We start from the raw sequence: 22,113 nt of genomic DNA, 5'->3' as shown, positions 1-22,113 counted from the left end.
CAAAACAGCCAGCTGATCCCAGGTGTAAGAATCGAAACGCTAGTACCACCAGATCGGACCTGGTGGCTCATTGAACTCGAAAGTTTATTTATTCCATCCGCCATATTGGGAGCTTCGTTTTGGATTATGGTTTCATATCAAGCACTAGGGGGACCCATTTCGCTGCTTACGGTCGTACGATTCTAACGGGTTTCTTCTAGCCCTGGAAAACCAATAAGTTGTGCTACGTTACTCCAGGTGGACTGTTTGAGCACGGTGGGCTCCAACGATGTCACATACAATATATCCCGTCTAAGTTTTCCTTTGATAAATGAGTCCCAAAGGCTTACTCATGTCGGAGCGTCACTAAGGACTCAGATTGAAATAAACAACAGTATGTATTTAGATACTCACAGATACATTTTTAAATTCATTCATCATACATTTTGCCTGCTGGACTTCGTTCGAATCGCGAAACCATTCACTCTGGACTAACATTGTGATCGTTGGTCGCTTTTTCGGATCCACGTTTAAAATGTCATAAATCAACTTTTTAACACGACAAGAGTTTACGCTACGAAACACCGGGTAGGATAGGGTAAACTGACCACGCTTGATCTGCTCAATATCCGTAATGCCATCACTTTTCGCGAACGGTAGCAAGCCACTAAGCATCGTGTACAGTACAACGCCAAGGCTCCAGATGTCGATTTGACGGGTGTACGGTTTTTGATTGCCGTGTTCCAGCACTTCCGGTGCAACGTACTCCGGAGTGCCGCAAATGGTACGCATTAAGACATTGTTGCCTAGAAACTTGCTCGAACCAAAGTCGGATACTTTCAGCAGTGTGTAAATGTTGCTGTCTTTGAGCAGAATATTGTCCGGCTTCAAATCGCGGTGAATAATTCCTGGAATTGAGTGTTGAATATAAGCAATTAGACTATTGAAAAAGGAAAAAAAAAGTTTTGTCTATCAAACTGCATATCTTAGGCGTCATTTTCAAATTCGCCTTATCTCCGACCAGAAGTTTGCTATCCTCGTTTACTTGCCCTTGTCATGTAGGTAACGGATAGCTTCACAGAGCTGGTAGAAGAAAAATTTCGCAATATGCTCCGAAAGATGGTGGTTGTCCAGAATGCGCGTCAACAAATCACCACCCTGCATATACTCTATCACCATGCAGATTGAGCCCGGTTCCTCGATAAATTCAAACATTTTAATAATACACGGCTATAACAAAGATGTAATGCTTAAGCTATCAATTTCCACCTTAAACCTCGTTGTAAAAAGAGATCCCCACTTACATGATTTAATTTCTTCATAATATATACTTCGTTATCTAAACACGACGTATTGTTCATTTGCGCAACGACGCGCGTCTTTTTCACCACTTTCAACGCGTACGGCTTGCAGGTTGCGATGGCGTGTAGCAGATAAACCGTCCCAAAAGACCCTGACCCAAGAGTTTTTCCAATGTGGTAACTTTGCTTCAATGATTCTGTTACAATTTCCTTCGGAACAGTATAGCTGTGCTGATAGTACACGAACAGATTGGCAAAGGAGGCGATCGAGATGATATCTCCGTGCATGAGGATGATGCGATTATTTTTCCCAATTAGTGTCCCATTTACTGATGTTCCATTCATTGAATTATCCTTTGAGAAGAGTACATTGCGAATAAATAGATCTTCGACTGTAATGCATTGAATGGTTAAGAATACTGACGATAATATACGTAGGACTGCAATGATCCTTGAGATCCTTCTGCAATATGAAGTGTACATTCGAGATGAAGGATCGTAATGACGGTGGAAAATGTGTTTGGTCTATTACCAAATTGCATCTTGGATCACGGCCGAATTTGAAAATTTCGCTGCAAAGTTCTAAATGCAAAAGAAATCTCTTAACACAAGGCACCAAATAATATACCACTGCCACTCATTCGAAACAATACCTACCGATCGTTCCGAATAGTGAAGAGCCGCCCACCAATTGGCCATAGCTCGGTGGATTTTCCGCTACCGGTAAATCCAACGGAATGCTAACAATACTAAGTGGTTCTGTGTCAATTTCTTCCATTAGTATACGATGCCGAAACGTTTTCTCCACTTCAAGCTTGCTTTATTTCTGCTATTCCGTTCTTCGTTTGAACTTTATTAACTCTGGAAAGATTAATAATGCTTCAAGCAGCTTTTACTGTTTAGGTTTGCTTCGATAACTACGTTTGCAACAACGAGAATCAATTCAATCAAATGCATCCCTCTTTTCAAACATGCATGAAAGTAGGCCAAACTGCATGTGCAAAGTATTAGCCATTTTGCCCTTATTTGCTTTCCATTCTTGAATGAGCTCTATTTACAATTTGTCACGGGTGAAACCCCCAGGATCGATTCACCATTTGGCAATGCCACGAATTTAGTTTCTTAATTCAATTCCGCAGATTTTATAAGCAATCATTAGTTTTTTATGTTTATTTTGAAATGTTCAATCTAATTTTATGATCTTTAACTTATTTTTCAAAACTCACGAACGTAAGTCTAATGTTGAGCAGCATTTTTAATCATGTAATTGTTACGTTTAAAGATTGGCACCAGATGACAAAGTTCGTTTAGTCTTTATAAATCGTCCACAAGGACATAAGAGACGTGATTTATCCATATTAGGATGGAATGATGGCATCGTTGCGTCTCCTTGCAAACGTCGTGTTTCCAGATATGAGGAAAAACTCAGCATGACTGCTGAAATCTTTGAGGGTTAGACAAGACTCGTTCGACGACGAAGGCTCTCCGTAGTAGGCTCTATATTGGAAACCCCTTGGAGTATCAGGACGACGAGATCCCTTAAAGGGCAAGGTGCCTTGTAGTACTAGTTCCCTTTGACGAAGAGGCTCTTTGTAAGATTAGGTCACCTGAATAACAAGGTTCCTTTCTTCCAAATTTGCATTTTTATTAAAGTACAAAACATGATTTCTTACTCTAATCGATTTACCTACAATTCACTTACTTTAAATAAAATCTTTAATTAGTTTAGGTGTATATGTGGAATGTTTTTGATTAAAGCCCATCCGAACCATTCTTCCGTAGTGAAGACTGACTATAAAGTTTACGTGGCACATCAGTAAGTCTCGTAAGCCACGAGATGGTCACCATGACCAAGAAGGAGTTCCAGATACCACGTAGCCAGATAAAGGACGATTACCTGGCTACGTGGTATATATGACCGCTGTCGCGTACGCACCGGTACACGTCAGGTGACAGCAGAGCGGATCGGATCAGTTGCGGACAGCATCACGGCGAAACCAGGGCGAAACCGATCCGAACCGAAGGAGCTGACGGACGAAATCGTGTTCGGGTCGGTCGGAGGGCACTGACCGCTAAGAGGAGATAAAAAGCAGGCGCGCGCAAGGACCAGGCTTCTTCAACGCGCAGCGGATTGAGTATTCACATTAAATTTGATTTTTTTTTTTTGTATCGGAATTTATTCTGGTGTAAAATTGGCAAATCTGTGACATCCAAAAGGCGAACAGGAGTAGCTCTGTTGCTGGACGCAACAACCGCCATTATCCGATGTTAGGGTTTCTCTTTCACTTTGCTACTACCACCATTTATCGCTTTATGATATACTCGTCTATGTGCTTGCAAATTGGAAACGCAGGAAAACTTCCGATCACATTCCGTACACCCGTACCGCTTCACTCCCGTGTGCGTACTCATGTGCGTTAACAGTGACTGTCGATATGGAAACGATCGTGGACATTGATCGCATTGGAACGGTTTCTCACCCGTGTGGCCCCGCTCATGTACCGTCAGCTGCCCTTTGGTGCGAAACTTTTTACCACAGAAATTACACACGAACGGCAATCGATTTTCGTGAACCGTTTGATGTATCTTAAGCGAGCTGTAGCTTGAATAACGTTTGTCACATTTGCTACACTGATAGATAGGTGCTTTCCCACACTCGGCACGTTCGTGATCGGACAGCGTAACCCTCGAAGGGAATTTTCTTCCACACTGCGGACATACGTACTTGGAGCGATCTTTCCCATTTGACTTGTGTGCATATTGCTCGTGGCGCAGACGTAAATTAGGTTTGGTGAACGATTTCTTGCAAATCTTACACACAAATCGATCGCGATGCTGGTCTTGCTCATGTTGGTGTGTCTCGTCCTCTGTCTTAAAGTACCGATCGCAACAGGAGCATTTGTGCAGTAAAACTCCATCCTGGTCGTGTTTAAGTATGTGCTTTTTCAAACACGCAGTACTCACGTACATCTTATCACAGTACTTGCAGCGATAGCGTTTCTCTTTTTGTGTGGTATTTTTTGCGTACTGTAACTTATCTCGGGCTCGATCCAGCGTCACATTGTGCAATCGTTCGATATGGCGAGCCATCAGGTAGAGTGTGGTGTACTCTTGTGGACAAAGCTTGCAACGAAAAGTTTCATCTGCTTCTTCCGATAGCTCGTGCAACATTCTAAAACGATAGAACGGAATAAACTTCTGTTGGGGTAATAAAATAAAGGAAAAAACTATACTCACTTCAATTGTTTCTGCAGTAATTCGTTATTCCGCTTAGCCGTCCTTTTATAGAAAAATGGAAAAAATATGGTTACTTAATGCTGTGCAATGTTTTAAAAGCATTTCTGTGCTAGTATCTTACTCTTCATCTGGCTTGTCTAACGACAATTCGGACAAATTTGGGGACTCTCGCTCTACTTGGCTACTATTGCTGGGTGTTCTGAATGAATCGCTCTTCTCATCAGCATCTTCATGGACAAATTCCCATTCGACCTGTTCACCGTCGAAAATCCTATCAACAGAACTCTCTTTTTCTGTTGATGAATTGTCTTGTGGATTATTTCTTGATTCAGTTGAAATGATTGGCTAAAATGTTGGATTATTTTAAATTATTTTTTAAATATTCAATATTTAAATAAAATACCGTAGACACTCACATGACCAAGTTCTTCTTTCCCAGTTTCAACACGTTCATTCATTGGAATATTTTCGTCTTGATCAGGCAACGAATTGAAATCATTTTCTTCAAAGAAATCGGCTGATTCCAATATTTCCACCTCAATAATTTTGATTGATTGCGTTGTATTCTCAGTTCGATTGCCATCAGATAGATTTGGCATTGCTTTTGAGAGGATAAATTGATGGTTAATAAACTTGTTACATTAAAAATGTTAATTTCCTGCTTACTCCTTTTATTAGGACGTGGCCCAATATGTCGAATAGGCACATTCTCCAAACCACACTTGTTTGCACGAACCTTGCGATGCTTAAGCAGATTCCCCATGCAAGAAAATCGCGCATTACAAACGACGCACAAGAATGGTTTGACTCGAGTATGTACCGTCGAGTGCGTTATAAGGCTCGCTCTGTAGGGAAACGACTTACCACATTCCTGGAAATAGTGGAAAAAAATCCCGTATCATAAAACGATCCAGAAAATCTACTTACAATGTGACTAACGTTACACTTGTAGGGCTTTTCACCGGTATGAACGCGCCGGTGAATTTTCAACTGTCCACGGGTGTGAAAACTCGCACCACAAAGATCACACAGCTCGCGTTTCCCGGTTGCGTGGCGCAGCCGGTGCACTTTCAGTGTGATCGCTGTCGCGTAGAACCGGTTGCAGATATCACACTGAAATGGTTTTTCCTTGCCATTCTTGGGTTGATCATCCTCCAGGCTGCGATAGAAAAGATTGAGGAACATGTGATTATTTGCGCGTAAAGGTTTAAAGAATGCAATCCGTTCTTACTGTATTTCCAAGCGCGTCCCACAAGAATTACAGCAGAAATATTGTTGATCGTTCTCTACCGAAGCGGCATCGTTCGAATCCTGTTGCAGAACTAGTTGACCCTCGCACTCAGGACATGATAAGATGGTAAGATTCTGCACTTCTGTGGTTTCGTTTACCGTAGACATTCTATAACAACTGAAAGCAATAAAAATACTTTATTGATCATGGACCTTGCTTGTTGTGTTGCAATCCTTCCTACTTACCAATGACCTTTACATTCAAATGCACTTTAAAAGGGTTAATGATAAGCTTAATAATTTAATCCTTACTATTTTTACCGTTTAAACAGCAAAATATGTTTAAATTTTAAAGGAATCACACAAAGTTTGGTTGTAATGAGCAGAATCACTTTGCATTGTACGAGAAAAGTGAACAAACAAACGTCAAGATCTAAAGCACGATTTACACTGAATGCATGCTTACACGTAATTAACTCAAACGTAATTAAATTATATATTTTTTGTTTTGTTGCTTATTATTACTTTACTTTGAATAATATTGAAAACCATGAATTTTCACCTATAAAATGATACATAATACGTTAGTGTTTCAAAAGAAAACATTTTGTTGTACCCAATAAAATGATTGGATGGGATTGCATCCGCACATTCCATCTCATCTGTCAACATACGCCCACCACTAGCCTCGGAGCCACCTTTCAAAAATTGACCACGACCACAATTTGTTATTAGGCCGAAAATTACTCTAATTTTCGATCGTATTTTTCTATTTAAAATGGTCCTTTTATCTAATGAAGAGGTAAGCCGCGCTCCGATTATCGACGCCTGGTAACTGGTAATCACTATCGAGTGATTTAAAAATCTAACCCATTCCCATTCACAGTTCCTTACGCAGCTTACCCTTTTAGCACAATCAGCCCGGAAAGATTCCTCCTTCACAGTCACAATAAAACGATGTAAGGATTCCGGCACGTGTATGGCAGTCGGATGCAAACATGCTAATTTCAACATCTCCTCATTTCGACCGTTTTCAGACGATGGACACGATCGGCCAAAGCCCCGGGAAGGTAAACCACCACTACCGAAACCTGCCGAGTACAGTTGCCTGATACGGGCAAAGTCCCGCTCGAAGAAGCTGGCCACCGTGGTGAAACGTGACGAGGTAGCCAAGTTTATGGAATCTTACTCGAAAGTGTTAAAATCGAGCATGGACGGGCTGAAAAAGGTGAAGAAAGTGAAAAACAAAGCCAAGGCGGCCCAGGGATAGTGCAGCATTTAGTGCCGTTCGGTTCCGGAGTGAAAATAGGCATGTTTTTCTCTTTCAAATGGTGTGTTCGCTAGTTTATCCATGAACGGTGCAATGGTGGTCTATGGCACGCAGGAATCATAAGTGCATTTTCTTTTATTTCGTTAAATTGAGCATTCTTTTATCGCCACGGTTGTTCGTCTAATTCTTCGCGGCGTGGTGAGCCGGGTCTCGCGAGACAGAGAGAGAGGGAGAAAAACAAAACACCGAATTGTGTGTTTTCTTTTAAAGATCCGAGTCTCTTACCAAGCCAATCGAGACCGAATACACAGCAGGCCGCGCGACAATGTAATTTTGCTATAGAATTAAGCGTGTAATGAATTTAATATAAAAGGAGAAGATGAATTCAAAACTGCACGTGTGCGGAGTGATGCTCTTAAATTTCGTTTTCCTGCGACTTTGCCCGATCGAGCCGCTTCAGTTCGTTCAGTTTTTCCGCTATCTGTAGCTGGATGGTGGCCCGATGCTTCTTTCCTTCGCCCAGTGCTTCCATCTCCTCCAACCACTGTACACGTTCGTTGATTTCGTCGAGCACTGGAAAGCAAAACACAGGCGGAAAAATGTATCAAAAAAACCCATCAGAGAAGCACAAAATCGAAAGCCACACAAAGCTTACGTTCACTCGCCCGATCCGGTGGCACAAAGTCCATGCATCCTTCACTTTTGCTCCGAATCACCCGTCGACGTCGACCATCGTCTGGAAACATCTTAATACCGCTCATCTGTTCCTGTAGTTTCAGTTTCAACTTTTCGATCGGTTCTTTCGGTTTGTGCGGTACGTATTTCTCCACATCGAACGCACCACTCTCGATGATGGTGTTGAGCGAACGTTTTTTAATATTCTTCCTCGGAATCGCCATCGGAAGAAAGTTACTGTACTCCTGTTCGAACTTGGGCTCTTTCGGTACCGGCAACGGTTCCCCATTGCGTAGATGATAGTTGATTTTATTACGCTGCAGAATCGTCAATTTTGCTTCTTCCATTAAAACTACACCGGAAAGAAGATACAAACGGGTAAAACTTTTTCTTCAACCAAAATAGGGAAAATCGACGGGATTTACCTTTAATCAAATCCTGAGTTTCTTTCGTATAGCGTGCTTTGGGCGTATGAAACAGGCCACCCTGGGCCACACGCGTGCTGGGCCAATCCATTGTCTGCAACCGACTGCCGTACTGTGATGTAATGTCAGCACAAACCGTGTGTATCCGTTTCGTGTTGGCCTAGTTGGGCTAGCAGCGGCTGTGGTAACCTTTCTTTTACCAAGGATAAGTTCACAAAAGTTTGATTGATTTGGACAAGTTTCAGACAGAATGGGGGGACGAAAAACAACTCCGAATACTGCAATTGCACATACACACGGGTAATTGTACTGAAAGGGAACTGCACGCAAATTCCATACAACTCGCGGTGAAGGCACTTACTGTAAGCAATAACAATTTATGGCTAGCTCCGACGATGGGTTTTCAGAAAACCGGCGATAAATGCAAACGTTTCCCATAGCAACGCGTACAGGTTTTTGCTTGCTGCTGGGTTGGGGTAAGTGAAATACATATACACATGCACTGTGTCATGTACGCGCACCAACACACAAACACATGGATGCATGTGCGCAGGATACGGCTATAAAACAACTAGAAATATATTCATACTCTAAATGCTGATCACTTTACACCACTTTGGGTCCTCGTTCGCTTAGCTTTTGCTGGAGCTGCTCGTTCCTGCTCGCCGATTCTTCTTGCAGCATTTCTTCGGCCTTGAGGTCGAGAATGGTTCGCACTTCTTGCTTCACTTTTTCGATTTCCTTCATGCTTTTTGCCGAAATCGGTATGACGGCGTCAATCGAAAGCAGTTTGTTGGGTGTTAACTCGTCAGGACACAGCTTGAGACCATCTGGAAAGGGGAAAAAAATATATATTTTATTGAAATATTGAATTATGATGAGACATGAAAATGCATTACCTTCGAGCGAATGGAAATATTGTTCGTATTTACATATTTCGTCCACGGCACCTTCCTTGTCCATTTTGTTGATGATTAAGGCGCAAGGCTTGTCGAGCAGTGTTTTGTCGTATAGCTCCAGCTCCTTATTCAAAGCGTATATCGTCTCGAGACAGTTACGTTTGCGGTGCTGCTGACTTAGCTGAAAGCCAAACACATCTACGATGATTAGCAGCAGTCTGGTACGTTCCACGTGTTTCAGGAACTTGTGTCCCATTCCGAAGTTGGCATGCGCTCCTTCGATTAGCCCAGGCAGATCGGCTATCGTTATTTGCCGATAGTCTTCGTACTCTATCGTTGCAATCTGGGGTCGTATAGTGGTAACTAAAACGAGAAAGAAGAAAATTTTAAGCTAAATGTATTTTAAAAATCACAACACTCATTTCTCACATGGATAAGACGCAATCTTTGGGGAAGCATTCGAGATCGCCTTCACAAGGGTGCTTTTGCCCGCATTCGGGAATCCCACCAGTCCTACGTCTGCAATCAATTTCAGATCCAACGTAACCGTCCGTAGCTGGCCAGGTTTGCCGAGGAACGAATTTCCCGAGCAACCACCACTACCACCACCGGCCGCTAGATATGACTTGCCCTCTTCATCCAGCTCCGAAACGATTCCTGTCTCCTGATCCAAAACCCGTATGCCAACAGGCACTTCCACCTTTTGATCCGTCCCTCTACGACCGAGAATGCGAGCCTTTGAGCTTTCCTCGCCATTTCCAGCGACGACACGTTTGGTTGGATATTTTTTCACAACATCGCGTAGCGACTTGTCTTCTTTGGCGACAAAATAGACGGCTCCACCCTGACCACCGACACCGCCGTACTTGGGCAAACCATTTCCACCGTGGCCACCCTTTGTTGTTAGGCGAAGTGTGTCTAGGAAGCGGCTCCGGAGATAGTTTCGTATTGGCTAAAATATACAGTGTTTTATGAGTTTAATATGAATATTCGATTAGAATTTTAGCACTTTCTTACCTTCTTAACAGATTTAAGCAGATAATTTTGTATAAACACCATTTTTCGTATCAAAATTGCATATCGAAAGGGAAAACTAAGCCGGCAGCATTCGATTGTTGTGACCACATTTGTTTACAACTCGTTTGACGTTTACCACTTGACGGGAGCAAATGATAAAAGGGGTACTTTCACGCACTCGCACCTCAGCTGTCAGTTGTGTTTTCGTCTGATTTATACTTGGCCGCTGCCGCTGCGGTCGATGCGGGGAAAATCTGCTTTGCCCGTGTAAAAGTGTAAAGTGTTTACAGTTTCCTAACTGCCCACAACCCGGGCCAGCTCATGTCCAGCCTGCAGCGTGTAATGATGAAATCCAGACTACCGCCAATGTGTCCGAATCCACGGTTTCCCAAACCGAGGTAAGTCGTCTGCAGAACGTTTTGGAAGGGCCCAAGCCATCCATCGGCATTAAATTTTCACGACCCCGATTCCGAGATGCCGTGCGATGACCCTGTTGCGATGCTATTGTATGATGGTTGTTTTGTGGTGTATTTTCAGCGACCGTGGCTTTCGACGTCAGACTGATTACAATCCATTGATGTGGGATGAATTCTTTGCCGAGAAGAAGGATGTAGAAACAAGCAAGGGTAAATTCAGGGTGTATTTGTCCGCCCCTTCTGAACCCGGTGCACCGTTGCTGGTGTTGCTTCATGGTGGAGGGTTTTCCGCACTGTCCTGGGCACATTTCAGTGTAAGTAGTTTGGAAAAAACTGATTTTTGCTTAAATTATTGCTTAGCAATGTGTTCCTTTTCTTTGTAGAGTGAAGTCACAAAGCTGATCCACTGCCAGTGTTTGGCGTTCGATATCCGAGGACACGGCGATACGTACACGGAAGAAGAAGACGACCTATCAGCAGAACGATTGGCCACGTAAGACATTTTTGCTGTAATTTCTCCCCAGATAAGACGATACTGAAATATCACGATTCCTATCTTTCTTTCCATTGATTACAACGCTACCACCATGATTAAAACGGCAGAGATGTTGGAGACGTGATCCAGGCGATGTACGGCGAGTCGGCCCCACCAATCATTCTCATGGGACACTCGATGGGCGGTGCAATATGTGTGCATGCGGCCAACATGTTCGTACTTCCGTCCCTTATCGGTGTGGTTGTGATCGATGTCGTTGAAGGGACTGCTCTGGAAGCACTGGCCAGCATGCAGAGCTTCCTCCGTTCACGTCCAACCACCTTCAAAAGCATCCAGCACGCGATCGAGTGGTGCGTTAGAAGTGGACAGGTTCGAAATGTGGAATCGGCCCGTGTTTCCATGCCAGGGCAAATTATTAAGTAAGTAGGAGGACCTGCTACAATTTCTCGAGCGTTTGTTGAATTCATCATGTTTTTCAAAAATTACAGCATCGAAACAAAACAACTGGCAACGAACGAATTGCCTCTCAAGGTGGACAGTTCCGCAGAGGAAAAGCTTGAATTTAAACACCCGAATGTGATTGCAGAAGATGCGGAATCCGGCGATACTGCAAGCTCCATCGGGAATGATGATTCTGCTGCCATGCAACCACCGACCGCCGCCATCAATCTGCGAAAGTATGCCTGGCGCATCGATCTCTCCAAGTCGGAAAAATACTGGGAAGGATGGTTTTCTGGACTGAGTCAAAAGTTTCTGGACGTCCACGTCCCCAAGCTACTGTTGCTGGCGGGCATAGACAATCTGGACCGTGCGCTGACGGTCGGACAGATGCAGGGCAAGTTTCAGCTACAAGTACTTGCGCGCTGTGGCCACGCGGTACATGAGGATAGGCCGCACGAGGTGGCCGAAGTGTTGGCGACGTACTTGATAAGAAACCGATTCGCGCAACCGACAACCGACGGGCAGTTCCTGAGGCATTTGCCGGCGTGTTAAACGCTTAGCAGCGCCATTGTGAGTGTGTCGGTGTGTATTTTCTCTCCTTAAAGTAAGAAAATAAATTTCTATTTATGATTGTAGGCGCATTTGTTTTGTCATGCTTCCTTAAGGAAAGAAAACTGAATTATTTTGATTCTTACAGAGTAGATTACACGCTTAGTGGGTTATTCTTCACCTTTTTGAGGTGCAAGGACTGTATCCTTCTATTCGAAACCAATTCACTTGACTCTTTCTATAGCAGGGCCGTCTTGAACTTGAAGTCGATTGGATGCGCTTAGAACCGATATCGTTCTGAAGGATCGATTGAAGCGCGACCGCCAAGGATCAAGGCGGCTGCTTCGCAGAACTGGCCTCGTATTGATCCTGTTACTGTTAGAAGCTTCACCGAAAAGGGCCACGTGAGATTTCTACCAAAGATCCTCAGACCATATCGGGCCACAAGATCACTCGCTTTTCTATGGGCTTCGCCGGTTAGAGAACCTCTTTGCCTCCGATGCCAGGCCAATTCATTGCAGAAAACCCCTTTTTCGTGTAATTATTTAGCGAAGGATGGAAGGATAAGGGTGGGGTATTTCACAAAAGATGCGCGGCCAATAGACGCGTCCAACGGTATGCTCCGCGAACCGATCGGACCAAAAATTAGCGAGTTATCGCCGATTTTCCACGGGCAAAGGTGGTCCAAAAAACTCTCGGAAAATACAACAGCAGCATTCCCGTGGGAAATTGACTATGAAACACCCCAGCACGCTTCCTCCACCCCCTGCCCAGTTTATGCTGAAACTTTGAGGAATATTTACCCTTCACCTTTTCCGAGGAATAACTTTGTGGGTGTGGAGGAATCGGGTTGTGATGTTCCACAAAAAGATGCGATTGAAAAGAATACTGACCAGGTCAAAAGGGTAGTGGATAGCAGCCTTCCTCTCAATTGTGGCATATCACGCATCCTTTCTAGGAATACGATTTTCCTGCGAACAGCTTAGTGGATCTGACGATAAGCGAACTAAATGGCCACTTGGAGCTCCGACCATTTAAAGAACAAGTCGACTGAGAGAACAATAATCGCCAGGGGGTACACCCATGGCCTGGGACACTCTATCGCCACAGGCCTACACAATTCTATTAGCTTTTAGAGGCCTCTTGTCCCGTCATTGACTAGAAAAGGCTATGGTATCCTTTAAGAGGTTAGCGTCCAATACCAGTAAAGTTTCACATCACTACAGCACTGTAGAGTTACATCATTCCTACATCAGACCCATGATTAACTGTAGATTCCGCTAAATGGGTCATATTTGTTATAATTACATTATGCCAAGCCCACCGGCATGATTAACTTCAAACTCCGGGGTGATGAATGTCTACGATCTTACCACAAAGATCGCTTTACTACTAGCCAATTATATTTACAAAGCCCTTTCCATGCTCGGCCATCTGCTGTTACCCCAAGGGTTGCCCACCAGCACGCTTGGGAACAGCGTGTGTGTGAGCGCGCGCGCACGACGGAAGGGCGGAATAAATTTCTCATTACGTGCCAACGGTCCATCGGTCATTCATGGAATTTGCCATGCCTCGATGCCTCGCATACGCGATGGATGCTGTTTCGTGCATTCTTGACAGATCAATGGCAGTACGTATGAATGAATTCCAATCCGGCACGGAGATCGGCCCCACAGTGATAAGGACCAAAGATCGCGTGCCAGGCCACGATCTTCACCATCAGCTGGAAGACTTTGAAGATCAAGGTGCATACCAACCAACGACGGAGATTAGCATTGCGGAGTGATTTACGGCGGCTGGAATCAAATTGTTTTTGAATGTGGCAAATTATTCAATTCTCCGACGTGATGGCAGATTAACGGTGGCGGCGTAAACACCTTCACTGCGATAGTTCGTGTCCCACGTGTTACTGGTTGAAGGGGTTTCTAATCGGTTGGGCACGCAAGCGCCGTGCGGTTTTCCCGCGCAAACACACACTCAGCTTCCTACCTGTGAGAGCTCACTCTCCACTCCCCCACCGGTATCGATTGCACCTTGACTTGCATTACCATACGATCCGGTAGAATGTGGTAGGGAAGGGGGAATGGTGGGTACCGTCGCCCAAAAGCCTCCGAGCTCCGTGGTTGATACTGCCAAGTCTCAGGGCTCAGTCGTTAATGTTCTCCAGTGGTGCGCAACGGGTGAATCGTACGCCGGGTCGCGGAACTTGGAGCTGGAGCATTTGCTGAAGGTTCCGTGTGTGCGCGGCACGACCGTGTGTCGGTGGTTCGGCTTTATAAACCCGTGTTATGATTGTTATAATTGGATTGGTGCGTCGAGTTTCCGATTACGCGCCTACCCGAAGCTGTCGTCTGTCCCTATTAGGCTGATACCGATCGAACCGACGACCGACGAAGTCATCGGAAGTGGTCGGAGTTGCAGTTGTGTACTCCTCCGAACCGTTTCAGCTCAGTTGAGGACGTGGCCCACTGCAAGCAACAAGCGAAACATCATCCCCATCACCATGACCAATCGATTCTGGTAGTTGTGCAAAACTTCTTTGTGCTGTGGGCCTGTTTTTTTTAGTTGGAAGTGAATGTCCGTTTTCTTGAAGGACATCGACTCAGGAGTGGTGTCTTCTAGTGTCCCATAAAACCAACCCCAGTGTTCTGTGTAGGAATGTGGATAACTTCACAACGCGCCTCTACTTATACGATCCGACTGGATCAGATAGGGTATGATGAACAGACCCTACGGTAGTTTAAACTCAGTGCGGTGTTTACTCATCTAAGTGGCTTGCATAATTTTGCCGTGGTGGGAAAATTCGTAGAACGACGCACTTACGCATCTAAAGGGAGTGGGATGCGTCTAGATGCAACTGTGAGCACGTGCCGCACTAGACAACAGGTTTGAGTCTGTCCCCCTAAGTTGTCCAGTGAATCGCATTCAATGTCACCGTTTTTGTGCGTACGATACGGTTCGATGTTCTTTTATTCGCGCTGAAGAGAGCCGAGCCAACCGAGAGCCGGTTCTGTCACCAAACATAGCACAAACCTTTGGTGGATGTACCATATGCACCACTAATTAAATAATCACCGTGAACGGACAGTGAAAGAAGTAGACTACGGTGAAGCATCTATGTGTGTGTACGCGTGGTTCATGTAAACCTCTGTAACGGAGCACATCAACGGAGGGCCTCGCGCCAAGGAAAAGCACCCTGTTTGCGTTTTGAACGCGTTTGACGTTAAATCGCGCAAAGGTGAACAGCGTGGTACGGCAGTATTAGTAGCACGTGGAGTTTTTGTTACAACGGAAACCATCCGACACTGCAGCAACAATGAACGGGAACAGGAACAACAGTTCGGCAAAGCCGTCCCTAGAATCAACGCGCGAGATGAAGGAGGAAGAGGAGGACGATGCAGAGATCCAGGAGAGTGAAAAGATGCTGCATGAGGTGAGTTGGGCAGACCAAATGTTGCTACAACCTCTTAACGAGTGCTTAATCAGCGTAAGCGTCGCAAAATTGATCTTCCCTTTTTGAGGTGAAGTTGGCTACGTTAGATCTTTGGCGGCCTGTAGCAACTGTGCCTGTGTGTTGGCATTTATGGTAAACGGTTTCATTCGCACGCTTTTCTGGGGTAAGGGACTGTATCTAAGTGATCTCTAAAAGGGATGGCTGGAAACTGGGTGGCAGATGCATGTGATGCATGCTAATTGAATAATGTTGTAAGGAAGTTGTCAACACGAGAGATACGGTGACTATGACGAACGCGAGACATTCCAGATATTCCAGGGGTTGAGAGATCTATCTGATTTTTGTTCTTGAAGAGGAAGGATGAAGTTTATTTTAAAATTGTTTCCTTGAAAGGCCTGTCTTGAAAAATTCCTTGTGTTCTAAATGCGACTGTTGAATCTCAAGTATTTCTCGATCCTTCAAATACCTCTCCCTTAGTCATTAATCCTTATAGTGATATGAAATGTAGGTCACGAGAATAAAAGTGCAATCCAACTTTTTTTTTTATATTCAACACAAATCCAATATAGCCGTGCAGTTACTGCAGGGCAGTGCAGGGCGGAGGGCCCTCATTTTCCAATCCAAAAAGACCTCCGAGTAACTGCGAGCGAGGGTTTATCCCGGAAGCACATCAGCTTAAGCGAGGATAAACCTTCCTCGTTTTGTGCGACAAACTTCCTTCCCATCGCATAACATTTGTGTGTGTTTGTGAGGGTGTGTGTGTGTGTGTGTGTGCTTAAGCGCAAAATGCACGCTACAACAGCAACCATCCACTGTGACTGTCGCACGATTGCATAAGAATAACAAGAGGGCATTCGTGACAGCAAAAAGGGCGTCGGTCACCATACCTAAAAGAGGTGCCAAACACACAAATGGCGACTAATCCGTTTACCAGAGTCAATTAAAAACATTCACGCTCGAGTAGCTCGGGGAAAACTTGGTTTTGGGGGCGCATGAGAGCCGCGAGTTGGGGAGGGAGAGAGACAGTGGGTTCCTTGTTTCCGTGTTGTGTTCTTACTTCCCTCGTCGAGTGCATTTATAATGACGTACTATTAAGAGTCTTAGTACTATAAACACCGATCTGATCATCTGATTGGATAAAAGGATAACCGTTTTAGCCGTTGGTATCTATCATAGGAACCCTTCGATTTGGACGAACTGCTCCCGGTGATAGGAGAGTTTGGTCGATATCAAAAGCTGTTGCTCTGGTTGATATGTCTTCCCGCCTGCATACCCTGTGGGTTCTGTGCATTCAATCAACTGTTCATGACGGATGTCCCAGAGGAGTACTGGTGTCGGGTGCCGGAACTAGCGAACTACACCGCCGAAGAGCGCAAAGCGTACTCCATCCCGCTGGTGGTGGTAAGCGAACCTTGAAACTTGATCATACTCGGCGATCAATAATAAATAACAACTCCGTTCCGTGTCCGTAGCATGACGGGGTGGAAAGTTACAGCAAATGTTCCCGCTACGCAGTGGACTGGAAAGAGATATTAAACTACAGTGACGATCTGGATGGGCCGCTGGCACCGAACAGCTCGTGGCCGACGGAACCGTGTCTGGAGGGATGGGAGTACAACACCACCGTCGTACAGTCATCGATAGTGATCGATGTAAGTATTGTTGAGAAGGCGATTCTACTAAAAGAACAAAAACAAAATCCCCCAAAGCCAGGGTGAAACAAGACATTCTTGATCGCGTGCATGCAAATGAAGTTGGATAATCGGAAAGTTTTTGAGTGTGTAAATCCCTCGACGCAAACTGGCACTCACTCTCACCCCTTTTTTTCATCCCTGAATAGTTCAATCTGGTATGTGATTACGACATCTACCCAACATTAGGCCTGGTCGCACTCAACACTGGTGGCCCGGTTGGTGTTTATCTTTTCGGACTGCTAAACGATCGTCTAGGTCGTCGGATATCGTACTTCTCCTGCCTGGCAACACTGCTCATCGGTAGCTTCATCACGGCCGCCAGTTCAAGCTTTTGGATGTGGGCATTCAGTCGAGTGATCGTTGGTCTTACCATACCGGCCGTCTATCAAATCCCCTTCATCATTGCACTCGAACTGGTCGGTCCGAACTACCGATCGTTTGTCACCGTAATGACTTGCACGTTCTACACGTTCGGCATCATGATGTTGGCCGGCGTTACCTACCTGATCCGCGACTGGGTGCAGCTAACTCTCTACACATCCGTCCCCTTTCTACTGTACTTTCTTTATCTGCTCGTAATGCCTGAATCACCGCGCTGGCTGCTTATGAAGGGTAAGCTCGAGCAAGCGCTACTAATACTGGAGAAGATGGCAAACGTTAACGGGAAGCAGCTGCCAGACAGCTTTCGGAAAAGGCTACAGCAGCGTGTCCTGGCGGAGAAGAGCCGCACGACGAAGCGTAACGAGCCAACGATCGGTGCGTTCGACCTGTGCAAAACGCCCAACATGAGACTGAAGACGATACTGATCACGTTGAACTGGTTCGCCAACGAGACGGTGTACCTGGGACTGAGCTACTATGGACCTTCGCTGGGGGAGAATCAGTATCTTAGCTTTTTTCTGTCCTCGCTCGTGGAGATACCGAGCTATATTATTTGTTGGATTATAATGGACCGTTGGGGAAGACGGTGGCCCATGTGTTTGCTCATGATACTGAGGTTAGTAGAAGAATAGCAAGCGCCTAACAGTATGCGAAATGTTTTTTCTGAACGCAAATAATTCTACCAAGCAAAAATTGCATACTTTTAGGCGCTGATAATTAAAATAAAAATAGAATAAACTGACAAAATTGTTTTGCTATTCCAGTGGTATTAGTTGTATAGTGACTGTTGTCCTTTCGGAAGATGCCGTGACGGAAACGCTTATACTGTACCTGCTCTCAAAGTCGATGATATCGGCCTCGTTCCTGATCATTTACCCGTTCGCTGGCGAGCTCTATCCAACCCAGGTTCGAGGGGTCGGCATCGGTACTTCCAGCTACATCGGTGGACTCGGACTTATCGTGATCCCCTTCATTACATACTTGGTAAGACATACTAACCGATTGAGCGCCATTCTAGTAATTAATGCCTGATATTTCCACATCCACTTCAACAGGGTAAAGATAATCTTCGCCTACCACTCGTCATCATGGGATGCGTTTCGGTTCTCGGTGGCTTCACCGGACTTCGGCTACCCGAAACGCTGCACCACCGTCTTCCCCAAACGCTCGAGGAAGGGGAACTGTTCGGCCAGGACTGGACCTTTGACGAGTGTTTCCGTTGCATCCCAAGCAAAAAGTCTCCAACCAGCTCGTACGAGAACCTGTCGCACGATCCATCCGATGCAGCGCTGGAGCTAAATGCCGCCGTTCCGATCAATGCCAGCACGTACGCCACCGGATCGGGTTCCTGCTCAACCGAAAGGACACCACTCGAGCTGGCCCGAATACGGCGCCAGTCGATGAAACGGCTCGTCCGGCAGGCCAGCACGATGGATACGCAGAAAACGAAGGACGGTGCTATGCAGCTGACTTACTGGTTTTAAGGCTTTCCAGAGGAAGAAGTTTGTGATACATTGTAAACGAATCGAAAGACACAGACACCGTGGATGTATTTTTTTGTATTAACAATAAAGAAATACGTATATGTATATTTTCGAGATTTTCTCATTCATGGGATTTGTGTGCTGCTTTCATGCATGCTGCTGCTTATCGTTTACTAAACCGTCTTTTTGTTTGCGTCTGTTTTTACTTCTATTATCTCCTCTCTTTTTGTCCTGTCTTTATTATTCTGTCTCTCTTCGTGTGCTGTGACAACAGTTATTTCATTCATTTTGCTATGTTTTGGGGGAGAAGGGCCATTTTGTTATTTTGTTTAGTTTATTTCACATATCATATGCATATAGGATCTGGTTTATTATGTTTCCAGGTTTGTTCATTTTTTATCCGTTTCTTTTAACACCATCTCATCATGTTTTGTCACATTGTCACGTTGTGTTTTGTGGATGGTATTACAGTTTATAGTTTATACGTTGTAATACGACCACTTACATTGGCTGGCGATGCTGTTTTACTCGTTTTTGTTGGGTTATTATTTGTTTGTTTTATTCATTTCTGTGTTCTGTTTTTTCTTCAAACTCTGGGCTTTAAGGTGCATTTGGATTTCAAGTACACATTCATATATACTGTAGGTGATCGCCGGCCTATTTCTTGTTCACACTCCCATTTGTATGGTTTACTCATATAAATCGGACAATATAACATTCAGTATGGTTCGTATTCCCCATCGTGTATTTCTTTTCCTCGACAGTTTCTTGCGAGTTGGGAGCTTTTCCCATACCTTTTCTCCCGCTCATCAGCATTACTGATCGTTTAATATTTAAATAGTATAATTTCATTTTGTAAAAGTAAAACTTACCCACTAACGGTTCTTAAAATGTATATCGTTTTGTTATGTTTCCTGTTTTCTTATCCACTCTTGCCCTACTCCTTTCCCTCATCTATCTCACTGAAAAAGCTTTCGTTTTCATTACTTCCTCTTACTCACTTAACATTGTCTATTTTAATATCTTTTCCTGTTTTTTGTTGCTCTTTCTCTTTTTTTTCTCGCGTTTTCGCGTGCTGGCTTGCTTGCTTATCTATTTGTTACCGTTTAATGAAAACAGGAGTGAAGGTTAAGCTCCATTTTTCGTCTTTTCGTCGGTGTCCCACCGAACTTTAACACATACATAGAAGGACACATCGCTTGGCATTGGTTTTCTGTTTTTCTTTTATGTTTAATATGCAGGCTAGTAATCAGTTTGTTTGGAGGATATGTTTCGAAATTGTCTGTATGTGTTTGCAGTTTTGTGTTCTTTATCGTTATGCTAACAACTAATAGGATATTGAACGCTTCGGTTACCCTCTCTGTCCACTAAGGGTGCATACACTTACACTTACACACATACACAATCCCAAACCCACACACACACACACACACACATACGCACACAAACACACGCAAAATCTGGTTGATCTCATACATGCTCACGTTTGTACTAAGAGAGTGAGAGAGCGCGAGCGCGATAGAGCAAACCAAATATTAAACTATCTAATAAGTTACTAAGCAACACAAGAACGGGGGAGGTCGTGTGTGTGTAAGAGCAGGGAAAAAATGGAGTCGCAGGAAAATGGTGAAAAAACGTCGACACATTTGTATGTTTTTATACTGCTTAAGTGCTATGGGTACTGAGATGGAACAGAATTCAAGCTTTCCTTGCATCCAGCGTTTTTTTTTTTTTGTATGAACCCATCTATTATCTTCCCTTTTACCTAATCTGATGGCGATGATGATTTTATACTGCATGATAGAGTTCTTTGTTTTCTTACAAGGACGGAAATTTGAATGGTTCATTTTATTTTATTTTATCGTTGCATCGTATGCTCCCATAGCTACTGTCGTTCTTCCTATACCTGTGTGTGCTCGAGTGCTTAATTTTATGCAGCAAAAAGTGGGCTCACAAAAAGGAAAAAAGATTCATCCAAAAAACGTTTGAATGTATGCTTTCTGTTTAAAATATTAGCGAACTCTATTGTCGAAATTACAAAATTCGGCCATCTAAAAATACGGTGAGGTAATACAGCAAAGGCGACTAACATTGTGTTCATCGAATGACAAAGGCGGTTCGTTTTGTTTCCGACAGATGGCGACACTTTGAAGCTATTACTACCGTGCCGTGCGGATGCGTTTATGCCATGAGGTTGGGAGGTTGAAGGGTTTTCTGGGTTTTGCTCTTGCTAACATTAGCTGTTTTCGACACTCGTCCAACAGTCGCTAAAATGAAAGGAAACACGCTTCCGGGATGCGGTGTGTACTACATTCAATTAAATATCACAAACGGTGTGCCAAAACGTAGTCGAAATGGTAGAAAGTTTTGTTTAGAAGCGGTAGTGACCTCGTAAATAAAAACGGGATATCGATATCGAATTTTCACCCTGTCTTGTACGTTTTATATCTATCAACATCCAAAGAGTAGAGCCTAAAATATACTTCTTATCTCTGTGTAGGTGTATGAGATTGATTTTTCTTTTCTATAATTTTGTTCCAAAAAAAGGACACGGTTTCGTTGCTTAAGAGCGAAGAATTTGATTCTTTTAACCTGGTCGCTCCTAAGGATGCAATAACACACGTTCAATTCATCACGATCGAGTGTATATATCTGTATAGTATATATTTATCCACTTAGCAGAAAATTTGGTTCCCATGTTGTATGTGTGTTTGTCTGTTTTTATAATTTTTCTTACCTATGTCCCTCTCGGTTTGGTTGTTTCAACCGTATGTTCGTGTATTTCTTTAAAATATATTTCCATATTGAAAAGTTTACGTCTTAAATTTTGTCCTTAAATTTTGTTTAATTAGCTGTCTTTTTTCCCTAAAAGTCTTTTAGCCAAAAGTTTTTAAGTTTAACTGTTTCATTCTAGTGTTTTTTCACCATTTGTTTTGCATCTCTAGAGTCTGGTTTAGATTAACTTCAAGGCATTAAATTTTTTTTCATTTCCTTCTAGTTTTTCTTTTCTGCAGTGTTTCTGTTTTGTATGTTCCTATTTTATTTCGAATAACAATCATTCAACTATTTCACTATTATTTCAGGACTTGTGTTTATTTCTTGTGTGTGATTTCTGTTTCTTCTCGAGTTTTTAATCCATTCACATACGTTTTGCTTTCGTTTTTC

At 43.9% G+C, this 22,113-nt stretch overlaps 9 protein-coding genes across 10 annotated transcripts in view; 5 read left to right on the top strand and 4 right to left on the bottom strand.

Moving 5' to 3' along the window:
* Positions 1 to 22,113, top strand: part of LOC126564152 (protein PALS2) — a 536,462-nt gene that overhangs the window by 217,570 nt on the left and 296,779 nt on the right. The window lies entirely within an intron of this gene.
* Positions 1 to 22,113, top strand: part of LOC126564707 (homogentisate 1,2-dioxygenase) — a 650,355-nt gene that overhangs the window by 432,623 nt on the left and 195,619 nt on the right. The window lies entirely within an intron of this gene.
* LOC126560383 (ovarian-specific serine/threonine-protein kinase Lok-like) lies at positions 382 to 2,058 on the bottom strand. The gene is made up of 5 exons (XM_050216342.1): positions 1,938 to 2,058; positions 1,705 to 1,862; positions 1,284 to 1,634; positions 1,029 to 1,209; positions 382 to 887 (listed from the first exon to the last, which is right to left on the bottom strand). Exons 1-5 carry the CDS (start codon positions 2,056 to 2,058, stop codon positions 382 to 384), a joined length of 1,317 nt encoding a protein of 438 aa, XP_050072299.1.
* On the bottom strand, positions 3,549 to 5,915 carry LOC126560382 (zinc finger protein 664-like). The gene is made up of 4 exons (XM_050216341.1): positions 5,749 to 5,915; positions 5,445 to 5,676; positions 5,382 to 5,388; positions 3,549 to 4,390 (listed from the first exon to the last, which is right to left on the bottom strand). The coding sequence occupies exons 1-4, from the start codon at positions 5,913 to 5,915 to the stop codon at positions 3,549 to 3,551; spliced, it is 1,248 nt and encodes a 415-aa protein (XP_050072298.1).
* On the top strand, positions 6,610 to 7,048 carry LOC126560380 (signal recognition particle 14 kDa protein; the record flags this gene model as incomplete). The annotated part of the gene is made up of 2 exons (XM_050216340.1): positions 6,610 to 6,706; positions 6,785 to 7,048. Coding segments are annotated over 2 exons (330 nt in total), but the record flags the coding sequence as incomplete, so codon positions are not given.
* Positions 7,433 to 8,208, bottom strand: LOC126565413 (UPF0193 protein EVG1 homolog). Its single transcript, XM_050222588.1, has 3 exons — positions 8,118 to 8,208; positions 7,673 to 8,044; positions 7,433 to 7,590 (listed from the first exon to the last, which is right to left on the bottom strand). The coding sequence occupies exons 1-3, from the start codon at positions 8,206 to 8,208 to the stop codon at positions 7,433 to 7,435; spliced, it is 621 nt and encodes a 206-aa protein (XP_050078545.1).
* Positions 8,704 to 10,103, bottom strand: LOC126564853 (GTP-binding protein 10 homolog). The gene is made up of 4 exons (XM_050221974.1): positions 10,034 to 10,103; positions 9,446 to 9,968; positions 9,017 to 9,379; positions 8,704 to 8,947 (listed from the first exon to the last, which is right to left on the bottom strand). The coding sequence occupies exons 1-4, from the start codon at positions 10,073 to 10,075 to the stop codon at positions 8,724 to 8,726; spliced, it is 1,152 nt and encodes a 383-aa protein (XP_050077931.1). The 5' UTR covers positions 10,076 to 10,103; the 3' UTR covers positions 8,704 to 8,723.
* On the top strand, positions 10,342 to 12,027 carry LOC126564802 (protein phosphatase methylesterase 1). Its single transcript, XM_050221914.1, has 5 exons — positions 10,342 to 10,431; positions 10,571 to 10,763; positions 10,833 to 10,942; positions 11,053 to 11,364; positions 11,434 to 12,027. The coding sequence occupies exons 1-5, from the start codon at positions 10,355 to 10,357 to the stop codon at positions 11,936 to 11,938; spliced, it is 1,197 nt and encodes a 398-aa protein (XP_050077871.1). The 5' UTR covers positions 10,342 to 10,354; the 3' UTR covers positions 11,939 to 12,027.
* On the top strand, positions 15,252 to 18,948 carry LOC126564254 (carcinine transporter). Its single transcript, XM_050221250.1, has 6 exons — positions 15,252 to 15,368; positions 16,566 to 16,790; positions 16,862 to 17,041; positions 17,230 to 18,080; positions 18,229 to 18,448; positions 18,520 to 18,948. Exons 1-6 carry the CDS (start codon positions 15,252 to 15,254, stop codon positions 18,946 to 18,948), a joined length of 2,022 nt encoding a protein of 673 aa, XP_050077207.1.

Source organism: Anopheles maculipalpis, chromosome 3RL (assembly GCF_943734695.1).
Source record: "Anopheles maculipalpis chromosome 3RL, idAnoMacuDA_375_x, whole genome shotgun sequence".
Classification (NCBI taxonomy): domain Eukaryota; kingdom Metazoa; phylum Arthropoda; class Insecta; order Diptera; family Culicidae; genus Anopheles; species Anopheles maculipalpis.
Note: the sequence above shows the minus strand (reverse complement) of the source record. Positions and strands in the feature narration are given on the sequence as shown.